This window comes from Zalophus californianus, chromosome X (genome assembly GCF_009762305.2).
Source record: "Zalophus californianus isolate mZalCal1 chromosome X, mZalCal1.pri.v2, whole genome shotgun sequence".
Classification (NCBI taxonomy): Eukaryota; Metazoa; Chordata; class Mammalia; order Carnivora; family Otariidae; genus Zalophus; species Zalophus californianus.
Window position 1 is genome coordinate 90,361,276 of NC_045612.1, and position 19,236 is coordinate 90,380,511.

General features: G+C 37.6%; 2 protein-coding genes across 11 annotated transcripts in view; one reads left to right on the top strand and one right to left on the bottom strand.

Annotated features, from left to right (window-relative positions):
• The window catches only part of KDM6A (lysine demethylase 6A), a 211,935-nt gene that overhangs the window by 167,811 nt on the left and 24,888 nt on the right, over positions 1 to 19,236 (bottom strand). The window lies entirely within an intron of this gene.
• Positions 2,543 to 3,184, top strand: LOC113930310 (UBX domain-containing protein 2A-like). Its single transcript, XM_035725477.1, has one exon. The coding sequence runs from the start codon at positions 2,555 to 2,557 to the stop codon at positions 3,182 to 3,184; it is 630 nt and encodes a 209-aa protein (XP_035581370.1). The 5' UTR covers positions 2,543 to 2,554.

The following is a 19,236-nucleotide window of genomic DNA, read 5'->3' on the forward strand; positions in this document are numbered from 1 at the left end:
TAAGAAAAAACTGGAAATGAATATCCAACAATAGAACAATCCAACAATCAGGGGACTGATTAAATAAATTCCAGTACTTTCACAATAGTTAAACATTCTAGGGCGCCTGGGTGGCTCAGTTGGTTAAGCGACTGCCTTCGGCTCAGGTCATGATCCTGGAGTCCCGGAATCGAGTCCCACATCGGGCTCCCTGCTCAGCGGTGAGTCTGCTTCTCCCTCTGACCCTCTTCCCTCTCGTGCTATCTCTCATTCTCTCTCTCTCGAATAAATAAATAAATAAATCTTAAAAAAAAAATGTTTAAAAAAAAATAGTTAAACATTCTAGAATGGTTGAAAAGAATGAAACAGGGTGCCTGGGTGGCTCAGTTGGTTAAGCAACTGCCTTCGGCTCAGGTCATGATCCTGGAGTCCCAGGATCGAGTCCCGCATCAGCTCCCTGCTCAGCAGGGAGTCTGCTTCTCCCTCTGACCTTCTTCCCTCTCATGCTCTCTCTCTACCACTCTCTCTCTCAATAAATAAGTAAAAATCTTTAAAAAAAAAAAAAAGAATGAAACTAATATATTTTTGATACTGGCAAGACCTCTGAGGCCATTTTAAAAGGCAAGTTATTGAACACCGCATACATTTCTGAAAAAGCAAATACAACCACAAACATGTACTAGGACAAAGATAAACAGAAACTGGTAATAGCAGAGAGATGGGGAAAGCTTTTGGTTTGCTTTACATTATCTCTTTCCTTGCTATGTGAATTGTCTACACATATGTGCACATTACTTTTTTTTAAATGTCAATAGCTACCTGGGTGGTAGTCTGTAGGCATGTTACATTTTCTTCTTTTTAGACTTAGAGGACAAAAAAAGAGGAAACTAAGAAAGGAGGACCATAGATAAAAGGAATTCAACAAGCCTCAAATGCTCAGTAACTGAATACTTGAAGTACTTGTTCTTTTCCTCCAATACTAAATCCTTAAGGCCATCTTACTATGTTTTAATAAAAATGTCTCTGGGACTGGGGCGCCTGGGTGGCTCAGTTGGTTAAGCGTCTGCCTTCGGCTCAGGTCATGATCCTGGAGTCCCGGGATCGAGTCCCGCATCGGGCTCCCCGCTCAGCGGGGGGGTCTGCTTCTCCCTCTGACCCTCTTCCCTCTCGTGCTTTCTATCTCTCATTCTCTCTCTCTCTCAAATAAATAAATAAAATCTTTATTAAAAAAAAATGTCTCTGGGACTTTTTTTTTTCCTTTGAAAGGAGATGGGGCAAGGGAGGTGTACTCCTGGTTTTAAAACCTTCCACTTTGGAATTTGCAACAGCACATCACCACTGGAAAATGTATATGCCTGAGTGTGTCACCTACATTCTCTCATTCAAACTTCACAACCACCCTATGAGATAGTACGGATTTCAGTATCCCCTTGTTTGAGGAAAGCGAGTCACTGAGAATTGAAGTAAGCTGCCTGAGGTCACGTAAGTAACTAGTAGCTGAACAAGACCAGGCTGAACTCTACAGCACCTCAGGATGACCTCAAATAAGATTAATGAGTACCATGCTAAGCAGTTTCAGACTGCAAGCCACAACCTAATGGGGATCAATTAAGTAGATTAAGACTAGATTTTTTTATAGATCTTAAGTTGTAAGAATAAACAACATTTCATAAAATTTTTTTTATTATATCACTGTGCATAGATGCTGAACTGCAATGTAAAATCGATTATGATGGATCACGGTAAAAAACATCTTTTAAAAAATGCTGTTTTATTATGTTTCAGTGCACAGTGACCACTGTTAAATTCCATAAGCACCTGTATCCTCACATTTTTCTCCTCAAGTACACTTAATAGCTCAGAAACTTAGGGATCTTGGAAATAAAAATATTACATAAAGTTATTTCTGAAGTCTCACATCCTAACTTTAAAATTCATATAAATTTTACATTATATTAAAATAACTTATAGGAATAAATACTAATTGCCTAGCCCCAAAATTCTAAGTAAAACTGACATTCCTGGGAGATAGTTAAGTTTGATAAGCATCTATTTCCTCCTCCAACCATTCTCAGCACCCAAGGGAAACACTGAGCAGGGCCTGGTTACTGTTATTTGGGGTTCATCTCCATCCCCAGAAATGCAATAAATTTTAAGTCACAAAGCTGTACCACCTTTCTGTGGTATTCATGCAGGGGATATCAACTGCTTCTCCAAACCTTGATGTACGTATTTGGAAAATATCCTGCTTAATCAGAGGTTTAAATTGTACAAGCCTCTATCTTACAAATCCACCCCCCCAAGCAAAAAAAAAAAAAAGAAAAAGAAAAAGAAACTGAAAAGAAAAAACTGAGCAAAGGGCATGAATAGACTACTCACCAAAGAGGAATTACTATAAGACAATAAATGTAGGGAAAATATACTTAATCTCATTAATAGTGAAATACACAGTTAAAACTATGAAATACTGCTTTACCAATAAGACTGGGGGGAAGGTGGCGCCCGCGGCCCCTGAGCGAACAGAGGACCATGCCGGGAGGTGGCAGTGCGGCCGCGGCCGGAGTAAGACAAAAGAATGAAAGAAGTAGATAATCTCGAAAGTATAAAAGAAGAATGGGTTTGTGAAACAGGATCTGACAACCAACCTCTTAGTGATGATCAACAAAGAAATTGTGAATATTTTGTTGACAGCCTTTTTGAGGAAGCTGAGAAGGTTGGTGCCAAATGCATGTCTCAGAAGAAACAGGTCGATGTAAGTATAAAATTATGGAAAAATGGATTCACAGTCAATGATGATTTCAGAAGTTACTCTGATGGTGCAAGTCAGCAGTTTCTGAACTCCATCAAAAAAGGTACCACACCAAAAATTGTTTCTAAGGCAAAGAGTACTGAAGTTGAGAATAAAAATAATTTGTCTGTTGTTCAACTAAACAATCTGGAACCCATCACTAATGTACAGATCTGGTTAGCCAATGGAAAAAGGATTGTCCAGAAATTTAACATTTCTCATAGGATAAGCCACATCAAAGACTTCATCGAAAAATACCAAGGATCTCAAAGAAGTCCTCCCTTTTCCCTGGCCACAGCTCTTCCTTTCCTCAAATTGCTAGAAGAAACACTCACATTGGAAGAAGCAAATTTACAGAATGCTGTAGTCATTCAGAGACTCCAAAAAACCGCTGAACCTTTTAGAGAACTTTCATAACATTGATTTTTGATACACTAAGTGGAAAGTTTGAAGAGAAATGATGGTTGTAAATGAACATGCAAACCAAAATGAGGGAAAGGAAGTCAGATTTGCTGGACTTTTAGTTCGGGCATGATTTAACTCCCTCCTGATGAGAAGATTTTTAAATAAGTACAAGTTAGGAAAGTGAACTATGACTGGAAACTATATTCAATGCACTTTTTCCAAAAGACTACTCAGAAAGAAAACTATACTTATTTTCAAATACCAGTTGTTCAGCAATAAGATATATTAAATCGCTGTTATCATACAGAATCTTAATGTGGTATAAATTAGCAAATGTATTCACAGCATCATTCATTCAAATATTCCCAACCAGCAGTGGTTTGTTTAGATGTTAGCTGTCTCAGTTTTTTAAATAGCAATATATTAAGAAAATTATACATGACAGGTTAAACATCAATGTAATTATTTTACATCTGAGATACAGTCAGAAGGCTAGAAGGAACTTCTTTCACCACAGCTATGCCTGAACCTCCAAGTGTTCTCCATTTTTATTTTCTAATGGCAAGATATATTATTTTGGCACAGTATCTAAAATGTATTTTAAGGATAAAATTGTGCAGCTTAGTACAATGTCAATATTAATCTGCCTATTCACACACAAAAAAAAAGACTGGGGGGAAAAGTTAAACTCCGTATTATCTAGAGTATTTTAAAAAGATACTTGACACTTCAAATGTAAACAATCTTTTCTGAGGCATTTTAAATGTTCGTTCCATCTGACCCAGCAGTATTCTACTTCTAGATATTTATCCTATGCAAAACTGTAAAAAAAATATACAAAGATGTTCACTACAAAACTGGAAACACAAATCCTCATCAATATGGAATTAATTAAATTACAGTACAGCTATACTGGATATACCAAACAGCCATTTTTTTAAATACAAGAATACATAAAGTACCGACAAGGAAAAAAGTCCAAGATATATGACTGTTAAAAAGCAAAGTGACAAAACATTAAAACTGAAGGAGCTTTCTTCTGTGAGATGATGTTAATACATGCAGCGGAAACATCAGTCCACACTGGAGCAAGTTAGAAGGCTTATGGAAGAGGTTTCTTCAAGAAAATAAAAACTGATCAAGTGCTTCATGTATCTTAATTTCCTGAGACGTGATTTAGACAACTGATGAAGAATTAGGGAATGACTTCAAATTAGTGATAAACGCATAGGAAAATAATCAGAAAGAAAATTATTAAATTCATGAGAAGCTATTGCAGAGAAAAATAATTACATGACTCAGCCATTACTATAGTTTACACAGTCACAAAGCAAACAATGAATACTTTGGTTAACAATATAAGTATAAAGAGTACAGTAGGAGGATGCTGAGAAAAAAAGCCAAATCTTCACCTTTCACTGTAGAAAATCAAAAATGCTTAAAACTGGAAAAATCAAGAAGCAACACAAGCATATTACTTACAGACATGAAGGTACATACGATCAGCAGAGCTAAAACTTGGGAGAAGAAAACAGGAAGAGAGAGCTAGGGGCTACTGTTTTAATAAGTTTTTTGACTGTAATTAAATGTGTGTACTACTGTGCTAAAATTTAAAGAAAAGGTTAATCACAAATCACATAAAAAGAAACTTTAAGGGGCGCCTGGGTGGCTCAGTTGGTTAAGCGACTGCCTTCGGCTCAGGTCATGATCCTGGAGTCCCGGGATCGAGTCCCACATCCGGCTCCCTGCTCAGCAGGGAGTCTGCTTCTCCCTCTGACCCTCTTCCCTCTCGTGCTCTCTATTTCTCATTCTCTCTCAAATAAATAAATAAAATCTTTAAAAAAAAAAAAAGAAACTTTAATGGCCAGTAAACATGGGGAGGGGGCAGGCAGCCCCACTCATGAGGTTCAATAATCAATAATAGATAATACTTAAGTAGCTTCTATTGTGGGCTAGACACAAAGTGCTATATATATATTAATTCATCTAATTAACAGCAGCCCTTGACCAAGGTACTATTATTCTCCCATTTTACAGATAGGAAAACTGAAACAGTAATCTGCCCAAGGTCAAATTGCTAGTAAACAGCAAAGTCAGGATTAGAAACCAGAGAGGCTGCCTCCAGAGTCCACCTGTTTAATCACTATTCTAGACTGATCAAAAACATATTAGGTTGTGAAGAAATAACTAGAGAATATTCATCAAGTTTCTCTTAAATACAGGCTTTCGAAGTGGTGTGAGTACCTACTGACACAACTTCAATGGAGAAAGAAATGTCAATGTCTATCAAAAACACAAATGCATGCATATGTATGTATGTGCATATTGTTAGTGTGTGCATGCATGTGCGTATGTATCCACCCTCTTTTAATAGAGCAAGTCTAAGAATTATTCCTACAAATAAACATACGCCCTGTATAAAATAACATATATACAAGACCTTACCAGCAAAATAAGGAAAACCACCTAAGTAAATACACATCAAAAGGAATCAATAGACTCAGTAAAAATACGAATTCTCGAATGCATTTAAATACCCCATGAAAATTAAATACACCTTATTTAGACATTATTAAAACATCCCCCAGGGCAGCTGGGTGGCTCAGTAGGTTAAGCGTCCAACTCTTGATTTTTGGCTCAGGTCATGATCTCAGGGTCATGGGATTGAGCCCTGTGTTGGGCTCCACGCTCAGTGGGGAGTCTGCTTAAAATTCTCGTGCGCGCTCTCTCTCTCTCGCTCTGCCCCTCCCCCCATCACTCACATTCTCTATAACAAAATCTTTAGAAAAACATCCCTGATCATTAATAATGACACATCTCTAAAGATATTCAGAAGAGGATCACTAAAGTCCAGTCATGAGGTCTACATTGGTTCACTGGTGAGTCAGAGAATTCATTAGTATTACTGGTTTTGAGAAATGTTAAAATAGAGACAAACTTTTCTCTAGAACTTCCTTAGTACGTCCACAGAACCCTTTTTGTCGTGAAAGCAATTAAAACCTACTGGGACAACAGTGTTCCAATGTAATGGAGGCGGAAAGCCCTGGACTAAAGCATGCATTCACTATAAATAAATGTATGGCCTCAAAACTAGAAATACTTGTGTTTGCACTGAAAACAATGATCATATGTGGCACGTGATCTGAATCCTCTGTTTCACTCCTACGTCATTCCTTACTCTCTTTCACAGTACATTACTCTGTATACCTTACATGCTACCCAAATTTGAGCAAAAAATCTATAGGACATTCCTGGGATAAAGGTAAGTTAAGAATTATTCTTTATCAAGAAGTATTCTACATAAGCAGATTTAAAATAAAATCACAACTACAAATTTATTTAGGACTTCTGATTCTAGCAAAAATGGAATAAAAGGACCAGATTTATCCTGCCACATTAACTAAATAAACCAAGCAAAATATGTGAAACAATGTTTTTAGTTACAACAAGCAATAAAGGCAGTGATCCCTGAGAGAGAAGAAACAAATGAGGTAACCCCTATGACTGCCCCCAGCTTAATTTCTGGAAAGAGTTTCCATGTGATGCCAAAGGTAGGGAAATGAGCGTAAAGTGCAGTCCCTCAGACTCAAAAAGAAGCTGAAAATTTAAATAGGCCAAGGCAGGAAATGAGAAAGGAGAGAGCTGTAGAGAGAGCACTTCGGAGACCTGTACAGGTGGTGCCCGCCCCCTCCACCTTCAGTCCTCAGATGAGTAACAATGAGTACATGAAGGTAAGGAAATTACACTAGAACCACCTGAAATAAACAAGTGGAAAAATCTGTAAGGCTCCAACAGTGCCAAAAATAGTTGCTATTCCCACAAGTCAGAGTGGAAATACCTCATAATATAAGGAGCATCCTCAGGATATTGGCTCGGTAGTGGGGCAAAATTAGCCCCTAAGATTGCTCTCTTCCCCTCTAACAGTGTAAAAGCGTCAAAATGACCAATTTCCAGTAAGCTTAATTTCATCCCAAAACAAAGCTCAAAAATATTTAAAACAAAACAGCAATATCCAGAAACCAACAAGGTAAAGTTCACACTGTCTAGCATCCAACGAAAGTTACAAGACATGAAGACAATCCAGAAACTATGACCCATAAAAACAAAAACGAATCACAAGTTATACAAGTTATAGCATTATTTAAAACTTTACTTCTTAAGTTCAAGAAAATAGAGAAAAGCATGAGCATGTTAAGGAGAAACAAAAAAGTATAAAAGACTCAAATGAAAATTACAATGTGTAAGGTAAAAAACATACTGGATGCAATTAACAGCATATTAAATATTGTGGGAGAAAAAAACAGTGAACTTCAAGCTTGACATACACGTAATTGGGATGCTGTTAGGAAAGGGGAGAGAGGAGACAGAAAACTATATATATAAAAGACATAACAGTAGAAAATTTCCCAAATTTGATGAAAACTATACACCCACATGTCCAAGGAGCTCAACAAATCTCAGGCACAAGAAACAGTTTAAAAAACAAAACAAAACAAAAATTGCTTAATGCTAGCAATAAAAAAGAAACTCTTAAAAGCAGCCAAGGGAGGAGAAGCAGGGACAGCCCCGTTCCTATAGAAGAAAAAGATAAAATGACAGCAAACTTCATCTCAAAAACAATGTAAGGCAGAGAACACGAGAGCAACATCTTTATAAAACATTGAAAAAAGTCAATCTAGAATTCTATACCGAGCCAAAAGATCTTTCAAAAATAAAGGCAAAATATAAACTTTTGCACACAAAGGCTGAAAGAATTAGTTACCAGCAAATCTTCACTATTAGAAATATTAAAGGTCCTTCAGGCAGAAGGAAAATAACACAAGACAAATCTAAATCTACAAAAACAAAGAACAACAGAAATCATAAATATGTGAGTAAATATAAATTTTTGAAATTTATTTAAATCTCCTTAAATGATAATTGGCTGCTTAAAGCAAAAATAGTAACAACGTACTGTGGGACTGATAACAAATGTAGAAGTAAAATGAATGACAACAATTACGAAGTCCAGAAGAAGTAAAACAGAAGTGTACTACAGTAAGTTTCTTACAGTATCTAAGAAAAGATATGTTACCTGAAAGTAGACTGTGATAAGGAAACATGTATACTTTAAATCCTAAAGTAACTACTTAAAAAAAAAATGAAGTATAGCTAATACTTTAGAACAAGCTAGCCCAAAACGTTTTTTAAAAGACTTGTGAAAACTACTCCCTTAACCCTGTGAAAGGCAAAAACACAGGAGGAAAAAGAGAACAAAAAAACATATGGAACAAACAGAAAACACACAGCAAAATGACAGACCGAACCTAACCATTTCAGTAATCACACTAAATGCAAAAATAGTCAAGACAGCTCAATTAAAAGGTAGGGATTAGCTGCCAGTTACAGAACAAGATGGCATACACTAACTTCCCCCACTACTCTCCTATAAACACAAATACCTGAAAAAGTATTCAACAGGTGGTAATAAAACTTCAGGCGTGCCTGGGTGGCTCAGTCGTTAAGCGTCTGCCTTCAGCTCAGGTCATGGTTCCAGGGTCCTGGGATCGAGCCCCACATCGGGCTCCCTGCTCGCCGGGAAGCCTGCTTCTCCCTCTCCCACTCCCCCTGCTTGTGTTCCCTTTCTCGCTGTGTCTCTCTCTGTCAAATAAATAAAGTCTTTTTAAAAAAAGGAAACAAAACTTCAAAGAAGGTGACAGGGATCTCAGGACTTCAAGAAAGGCATCATAGTGAGTCCCTGAGTTTTCATTTTATGTCCCATATACCCTGGACTGAACAATAGAAAGACCTGCAACCCAGAACCAAGAGGTATGAAAAGAAAGGAGGGACAGAAGGGAAAAAAAAAAAAAAAAATTAACGAATGCAAAAGTAGACAGGCCAATCCACCCTTAGCAGTAGCTCGAAAGCCTCAGGCCATTCTAGGCCTCTCCTTCCCCACTACAACCACACACTGGTAGGGACCCTGATCCATCCCCAGAGGCAACAATAGTAACTCAACTTCTGCTCCTCAGCTAGGACACCAACAGATGATCTGATCCACCTGTGAAGCAGCAGATTCATATCTAAAATATATAAATGACTTTCAAAGCTCAACATTTAAAAATTACTCAAATTAGAAAATGGACAAAAGACAGAATTAGGACATTTTACCAAAGAGGATCTACAAATGGCAAATAAGTACATAAAAATAGTCAAATGGTCTCATTCCCTATGAGAGAAACGCAAACTAAAATCACAATGAGTTATCACCATACACCCATTAGAATGACTAAAACAACCGTGATAATACCAAATGCTGGAGAGGATACACAGAAACTGGATCACTCATACATAGCTGGTGGGATTGTAAAATGGCACAGACACTCTGGAAAATAGTTTGGCAGTTCCTTTAAAATCAAAAAATTGGACTTACCATATAACTCAGCAGTTACACTCTTAGATATTTATCCTAGAGAAATGAAAATTTATTTTCATGTAGAAATGTGCATGCAAATGTTCAGAGCAGTTTACTGGCTAAAAGTTGGAAACTAACCAATGTCCTTCTATGAGTGAATGGTTAAACAAATTGTGGTATATCCACACCATGGAGTACTGCTCAGAATAAAAAGGAAAAGATTACTAATATACACAACTATTTGGATGAACTGCAAAGAAATTAAACCAATCTAAAAGGGCTCCATGCTACATCCCTCCACTTATAAAATGCTCATGAAATAACAATTACAGAGATGGAGAGCAAATGACTCCCAGGAGTTAGACGGGGTTGGTGTAGCTATAAAGAGGTAGCACAAGAGAGACTTGTCCTGATGATGGACTTATGTATCTTGGTTGTGGTTACACAAAAACACACTAATAAACTGCAGAGCTATATACACACACGAGTACATATAGATCTGGTGAAATCCAAATAAGCTCTTTAGATTTACTACTGTCAATTCCCCATCAATTTTCCTTTCATTGTCAATTTCTTCAAGGTGTACTTACAGTTAAGTAAGATGTTAACACCGGGGGATGTTGGGTGATGGGTACACACAGGGTTACCCTGTATATTTCTTTGTAACTCCCTATAAAGCTAATATTTCAAAATTTAACATTTCAGAACAAATTAAAAAGGAAAAGGCAAATACCATCTGTTGGAAATAAAAGGAAGACCCAACTACATGCTACCTATAAAAAATTTTCTTTAAAGACAGAAAGAGGTTAAAAGCAAAACGATGGAAAAAGACACACTACGCTAACACTAATCAAAAGAACACTAGAGCAACAATATTAAAATTAAAGTGGATTTCAGAACAAAAACTGTGATACCAGGATTAAAGCGGTCATTTTGCAATAAAAGAATCAACACATCAGGAAGCTATTACAATCCTAAACATTTACCCTCCTAAATAAAAGAGCTTCAAGATATATTAACCAAAAATGGCAGAACTGAAAGGGAAAAAAAAGACAAAACTACAATCATAGTCAAAGATTTCAACAACTCTCTTTCAATGATTGATAGAAATAGTCTTACAATTAATAGGGTGAAGACTTAAGAGATACAATCAACCAAACTGACTTAATTTACATTTTTACCACAGAATATACATTCTTTTCACGTGCACAGAGACCACTCAGCAACACAGACCATAAAACATTTAAACATTTTGAAAGTATTCAAATCATACAAAATATATTCTCTGACCAAACAGAATTAAATCAATACAGTATTTGAGAAATCTCCAAGTATCTAGATACTAATCCCCAAACATACTTCTTTAAAAACCCATGGGTCAAAGCAGAAATCAAAAGGTAAACTTGAAAATATTTTTAAATGAATGTAAATGAAAACACAATACACCAAAATCTGTGGAATGGAGCTAAATAAAGCAGTACTTTAATAAATGAAAAAGAGCCCAATCTCCCATGCAGGAGATTCCCAAACAATTTATGTACTCTACCAGGAGGGATAAAACTTTTGATGTGTAGTGATAAAAATGTCACTTTCCTTCTGTGATCTTCCTCTGAAAAGCCCATAACCCCAGTCTAGTCATGAGAAAAACAACAGACATATACCAATAGAAGTACATCCTATAATATACCTGGACCAGTATTCCTCAAAACTACTAAGGTCACCAAAAGTGCAGAAAGTCTGAGAAAACGTCACAGCCAAGAGGAGTCTAGAGACCTAACAACTAACTATTAAGGTAGTAATCCTAGATGAGATCCTGGAACCAGAAAAGGACATGAGGTAAAATCTGGGGCAACCAAAATAAACAATAGACTTTAGCTAATAATGACATTATCAACATTGGCTCATTAGTACTATACTAATATGATATTAATAAGGGAAACTGAGTGCAGGAACTCTCTGTACTATCTTTGCAGCTTTTCTGTAAATCTAAAACTATTCTAAAAAATGAAGTCTATTAAGAAAAAAAATTCGCCTAGAAAAACTTCAATTCTCCCTGCCCAAAGTAATTTCTCCTTTTTATGATCTGTCAGAGCATTTATTTGTACTGCTCAAGACATACCTCTCTAGCTTTTATGAGAGTTACTTTCTGACAAAAATCATGAACTATCCATCTCTGCAAACTGCCACCTCCCCTTCTGCCTCCACTGAATAGACTGCCTTTCTCCTAGTATGTAAATAAAATTTAAATGGCTAATTCAAGATTCTGTGATACCTTCAACTGTGATTTCTTTACAATTATTCTAGCTTTTTAGTTCAAAATGATTAATTCTTCAAATACATAAAAACCGTATAATCATACTAACACAAAATGAGATTTGACTTATATGCTATTGTAGAAATCAGTGTCTTTCAAACTGGGGTCCGTATGTATTCTCTGGTATCCTAGAAACACTTATGGGTAAATTTTTTTTTTTTAAGATTTTATTTATATGACATAGCAAAAGAGAGCACAAGCAGGAAGAGCAGCAGAGGGAGAAGCAGGCTCCCCGCTGAGCCAGGAGCCCAATGCAGGACTCGATCCCAGCACCCCAGGATCACGACCTGAGCTAAAGGCAGACACCCAACCAAACTGAGCCACCCAGGCATCCCCCTTATGGGTAAATTTTAATTGCATTTAACTTCTATAATTTAGAAATGCCTGATAAAACATGCTCAATTACACTGATGACTCAAATCCAAATACTGACATGTAATGCTGCTAATGCCGACATTTACCTTCACAACTATATTGACGCCAAGCAGTGCTACTTTTAGTAGCAAATTACTCATTTCCCAAAAGCGAAGACCAAATGAGACAATGTACAAAATATAACAGGGTTTCTGTACCGGTTCCAAAAGAGAAAAACTGCAGGAGAATGAAGTCATGCAGCACACCATAGTATAGGTATACCAAAAGAATTTGAGATGTCATAACCCTAACATCAGCCAAGTGATTCATTTTGACAAAACATCACCCACTGCATTAGTGTTAACTTTTGTATTGGCTTTAGTTTATTTATAAATGTGATTTATAACTATAATCTGTTTTCTAGTTGTGGCAAAGATATGCATGCATAAGGAATTTACGTAGAGAAGTCTGAACAAATTTAAGTAACACTTTAAATAAAAATAAACCAAGCCAACAGTCTCTGCACGAATTTCTTTCTGTATTACATTTACCCTAGCACTGTAAACCCATAAATGAGAAGCTAGTACACATTCACTCAAGAATACGTCCAGTTGTACTTTAGGTTACCCAAAGGCACTCTAATATAGATACTACTACTCCACACTTTAATCTCTAACATATAACTTTAAAGGGAAACGTTAATTTTGAATATTGCAAGAACATAAAACTTTGAATTACCCAGACATTATTAAGTAAACTAAAAACTTTTAAAACTCACGTTTGAAGTAAAATTCAAGTACTTAACAAACCTGGGTTTAAGCCCCAGCTTCATTATCTGATAATTAGGATCTTAGTGAAGCCACCTAAAACCCTCTGGGCCCCAGTTCCCACCTGTGTAAAATAAGAATACTATCTGTTCTACCTATCTCACATAAGTTTAAGATAAATAAAGTCTACCCACATTATCAATATGCTTTCTTTTCTTTCTGGCAAAAAAAAAAAAAAGTCAACTAATATGAACAATTCACTTCAGAAATAATCTTGTCTTCATATTTTCATGAAAAAAAATTAACTTGAATTTGAACATTTACTACACAGATACAATTTATCAGACATTATGACAGACTAAGGAAATACAGAAAGGAATAAAAGATCCATGCTCTCAAAGTACGTCTGTGCTGGGGGGATAGGGACACTGAAATAGACAATTCTGATGTGCTGTCATAAATACAATCAAGGAATACTATGAAAACTATCTGGCCAAATGGGGAATCAAACTGCTTTAAAGACTTACGGTGTTAGTAAAATACAAGTTGTAAGTAATATAGTAATTCCTTACTGGACACATATTATGTGGCAGACACTGTGCTATGTAGGTATACCAGATTCCAAAGTAAGTAAGACATACACTGTCCTCACAGAAATTGCAATCATGACGGGAAGACAAGGGGCGCCTGGGTGGCCCAGTCGTTAAGCATCTGCCTTCAGCTCAGGTCATGATCCCAGGGTCCTGGGATGGAGCCGCACATCCGGCTCCCTGCAGGGAGCCTGCTTCTCCCTCTCCGACTCCCCCTGCTTGTGTTCCCTCTCTCGCTTGTCTCTTTCTGTCAAATAAATAAATAAAATATTTTTTAAAAAAAAAAGGTAAGGCAAATTTTAAAATAGAGACATGCCAAGACAAAGAAAATACTGTTCTGTTAAAGTATACAGCAGTCAGGGAGGGGCAATCTAAGGAAGCATACAGTAAGAAGAAAAACTGCATTTTCCCTTTATTTTTTTCATTCTTTTTTTAACATAAAGGCAGCCAAAGGATTGGGAAAATTTTTTTAATTCAAAAAAAAAGTTAGGCATTGGTAAGTGAATAGATACTGACACTTTCTCTCTTATTTTCTCCCCTCAGACATTACTATGGAAACCCACATTCAACTTATAGTACCTATATTAGCGCTCAGCACAGCACAGTCCTAGGAGCACCAGTGTTGCTCCCCACAGAGGACAAGGTATTTACTATTTCTAGCCTGCATGGTCTACAATGAACGTGAAATATATGTTTCTGAAAAATTCTCCAGCCCTTTGGGGGGGAGGGGCAGCAAAAATATTACAAAACTCATCAGCTGTGCCTCTCTGCTAGGAAAAAAATGTGTTTTTATGACAGCAGACATTTTTATCTTTAACAGCAGTGTAGAATACCAGAGGGTGATGCACAAGCAATGAAAATGGGCTGGGTCTCAGAATTAGAGAAAAGTCACTTTTTCTTACGCTGGAACAGAGGCAGTATCATTTTCAGCTACAGTGCTAACATTTTCCCGAACTACATTTTCTGCCCTTTCCTCTGTTGTTTAATTAAAAAGAGGAGGCAACATAAACTCATGACCAGCAATATAAAAGAGGTAAGGTACATAATCATTTTTCTACATACCTAACACATTACCACTGTGCACAGAATTTTCATACTGACCAGATGACTCATGGCAAGAAATGAACTCAGAACTAGGTTCAATGCCTAGGAAGCATCCACAAGGTGTAACTGACTAAAACATTTTCTCGTTTCTGGAAAAGCCTGGTAAGCTGCAGATATTTCTGTCAACAAAGCATGCAGAATAAAGACACATCTTAACTAGGTTTACTACCATAGGTCAAAAATTAACCCAAGAAGAGAGTGTAAGACAGTAGGACTATGACTCTTTTTGAGCACAGTATGCTGTCACTTCATACTCTCACAGGAGTATCCGGTATTATGCTGGATTTCAGGCTAGCTTTGCTAATGCCACTTTTTCTAATCACTCAAGACAACATTCAAAATGTAGACAAGAAGAAGTGATGTTATTAAGAGAAAACCTTGAATTGGGGCACCTGGGTAGCTCAGTCGGTTGAGCGTCTGACTCTTAGTTTTGGCTCAGGTCATGATCTCATGGGTCCTGGGATGGAGCCTGTATCTGGCTCTGCTCCACGCTCAGTGGGGAATCTGCTTGAAGATTCTCTCTCCCTCTCCCCGCCCCAGTTAGGTGCTCACTTGCTCTCTAAAATAAATAAATCTTTTTTTAAAATAGAGAAAACCTGTCTACAATAGCCAAACTGCGGAAGAAGCTGTGATGCCCTTCAATGGATGAATGGATAAAGATGTGGTACATATATACAATGGAGTATTATTCAGCCATCAGAAACGTAAGTACCCACCATTTACATCAACATGGATGGAACTGGAGGGGCTTATGTTAAGTGAAGTAAGTTAAGCAGAGAAAGACAATTATCATATGGTTTCACTCATATGTGGAACATAAGCAATACCACGGAGGACCATAGGGGAAGGGAGGGAAATCCAAAGGGGGAGAAATCAGAGAGGGAGATGAACCATGAAAGACTATGGACCCTGGGAAACAATCTGAGGTTTTCAGAAGGGAGTAGGTTGGGGGAAGGGGGTTACAGGGTGATGGGTATTGAGGAGGGCACGTGTTGTGATGAGCACTGGGTGTTATACTTAACTAATGAATTACTGAACACTACATCAAAAAACTAATTATGTACTATACAGTGGCTAACTGAACATAATAAAAATAAATAAGAGAAAATCTTGAATTATGTCAGATTCTTTTCTAAAAATAAATCATGAACTTTAGTAGTTTTGTTAGTAATCCATCTGGGTTCTCACAGCTAGTGAGTGGCAAAACCTGGGGGCTAGGGTGGGGGGGAGATACGAAAAAGAAACATCTCTAAGAGTACCTAAAACCCACATTCATCACAGGTACAACCTACTCCTTCGGGTCTATTCCTCCAAATAATACCTTTCCCACAACCCACTCTCCACACAGTACTCTTCCTGGAATCTCTTCCTATAATCTTCCTTTCAACCCTATCTGGGACATAAAGGAACTTTTGCATTAACATGTATCACCACCTCATCCTATCATATCCTATTCCTGTTCACCAAACTGATTATTAGGATTGTTACTTATTAACAACACTTAAAAACTTCTTAACACTGTGTACTTTACCTTATTCAACTCACACAAAGCTATGAGGTAAGTACTACCATCCCTACTTACAGACAAGAAACTAAGGCTTAGTCAGAGGTATTAAAAGGCTTACTTTAAAAGACAATGAAGACAGATATTGTGGCAAGGTTTGAGTAAAACACATGGTACACTTGTTCTTAACCATATTCACGTATTAATTCACCTCCAGGAAGTAAAAATGTTATAATGTTATAATCCACGTGCAGGGGTAGGGAGACAATGACAATGAGAAGTAGACAAAGCTACTCCGAAAGAAAACTGCTCTGAAAATTTTAATACCTATTTTAAAAAGGAAATAATAAGCTGCTTCTCTCTCAGTTCTCAAAGGGCTTTTGGACCAAGTATAAATATTCTTCTAAACAGCCCTTTCCACAAATGTCCTCCTCAACCCTCTCTGTTCAGTAGCTCATTAATTTAAACTCCACTGATGTGCAATTCTAGATAATTCCAACTGAATACCTTACATTCTGAAGCAGTGCTTTCCCGAAGTATTGTTTTATGGGAAAAAATTTTTCCAGTTATAAAATACATGTATGTTATGTAGTGGATCACAACATAAAACACATTTCTTCCCGTTGTCATGATGGGGAAAAAAACTGATAAACAATGCTCTAAAAGTCTGCCAAAAAAGGAAGAGTAAACTTCATTCGTATGTTGTGTTAGAGAGCGAGACATTCCACTTGCACATATTTAAATACAACTGAAAGCTTCCACTATAACTACATTGTTAAGCCACCATGGTTATAATCTCTTCAAGATTTCCTCATCTTTTTAAACAGAGTATAGAAAACACAATTGAACCATTTCTTTAGTTAAGTTAAACACAATTTAACCAAAGAATCATTAAGGAGGAAAAAATGGTTACTACACTGTGCTATTTTAATAAAACAAGGCCATTTCCTGATTTGGGGTGGCATTTACAAAATATGTTCACTTTCTGATAATTCATCGAACTGCTAGCATAATTATGATAGGTGAACTCAACTGTGTACTTGTTACACTTCAATTTAAAAAGTTCACTTAAAAGCAAAAATTATGCAAGTTAAACAAGACAATTTGAACAGATGAGTTTATCACTGCTCTCTCTCAACACCTCTGAATCAAGAGTGAAGGAATTAAAAGACAGCCACCCTTAAAAACAGAAGAGTAGCAGATTGTACTTTCCAACACTGACAACAACAATAGCTTCTATCTCAGATGCTCTTCTGCAGCATGACAATGCCACTCCCCTAACAAGAGATCAAGTTTCTGTCCCCTCCGCTAGATTCTGACTGGGGCTTGTGACTGTTTTGACCAATAGATTATGGTGGAAATAGCACCATGCGACTTCTGAATAAAGGTCAGAAAAGGGCATGCAGCTTTCACCAGATCCTCTTAAACATTAACTCTTGGATCTCTGAGCTGCCATGTAATAAGTCCAACTACCCTAAAGCAACCATCCTGAGAAGACCAAATGTAGGTCCTCAAGTTGACTGCTCCAGCTGAGCCCAGCCTTCTAGCCATCCCTGCCAATGTGCCACACATTTAATGAAGAAGCCATCCTAGAGGGCGCCTGGGTGGTTCAGTCGTTAAGCGTCTGCCTTCAGCTCAGATCATGATCCCAGGGTCCTGGGATGGAGCCCTGCATCTCTCCCTCTGCCACTCCCCCTGCTTGTGTTCCCTCTCTCGTTGTGTCTCTCTCTGTTAAATAAATAAATAAAAATCTTAAAAAAAAAAAAAGAAGCCATCTTAGAAATAAATCCTGCAACCCCAGCTGTTTGAGTGTCCCTCTGTCATGGGTCATCACAGCTGAGGCCCCAAACATGTGGAGCAAAGAAAAGGACATCCCTGCAGTAAGCTTTGCAAATTCCTGACACACACATCTTGTTAACGTAATAAAACGTTGTTTTGGGGGTAGCTTGTTATAGAGTAAGATAATCAGACCAGAAAAAGAGAAGGGGACAAGGGAACAAGAACAAGGGGACAAACCAGCCTAATAAAATTCTGAAAAACAAAAAGCGAATGAAATGCCAAGTGTCTTGGCGGTTCAGATAACAAGTCAGAAAAACCTATTCAAGCAGCAGAATCCTAGGTTTCACCTAGGTAGGGTTAAGAAATAGTAGAAGGGGTTGAAAAGAGGAGAATTATTAAAGAAATTAATGAGAACTAGTTAAACTTCTAATTCTGTTCCTCTAGACGAGGATGCTAGGGAATTGTCCCTTCTCTATTATCTCCCCACCACCTTCCCTCCCAACCCACCCCAATACCAACAAAAGATCAAATGTTTAACTCTACAGATACCGAACAGAAACAGAAACACCATGCACAGATCAGGGTGAGGAACGGCTGTCTTCCCCATTTTGGCTACCAAAGCACTAGCTACTAGGCTTATGCCTCTTAGAGCCCTAGGATGAGGGCGACAGGAAGTCCCAGGATGCCAGTTGTCCAACAGGCCTTGTGGCCTGCACAGCCAGAGCAATCTTCGAAGAAGGCTAATTTTTTTTAAAAAGGGGGGAGGGAAGGCAGGGGGAGCAGGGACTGGTATATTACCTGATGTGTTTGACCATACTGGGACCACATGAGACAAAGAAAACTAAAACAACAAAAAGTGAATTAGCTCCTTTTTAAAAGAAGGGGGGGGAACCTCTGTACATGAAAAGTAATAATAGTGAACAGCATTTGTTTATATAGCCTTCATAATCTAAGCACTGATTTAATCTGAAAACATGGGGCACCTGGGGGGCTCGTCAGTTAAGCAATCTGCCTTCAGCTCAGGTCATGATCCCACAGTCCTGGGATCGAGCCCCTGTGGGTCTCCCTGCTCAGCGGGGAGTCTGCTTCTCCTTCTCCCTCTGTGCCCCACTCCCTGCTCGTATGTCCTCTCTCTCAAAATAAATAAAATCTTTAAAAATAATAATCTGAAAACAATATAGGAGAGGAGGGACACAAGGGGACAAATGGAGCAAGTAGGTGGGAGGTTATCTTCCAGTGTAGGAAAATGTCTAAAATT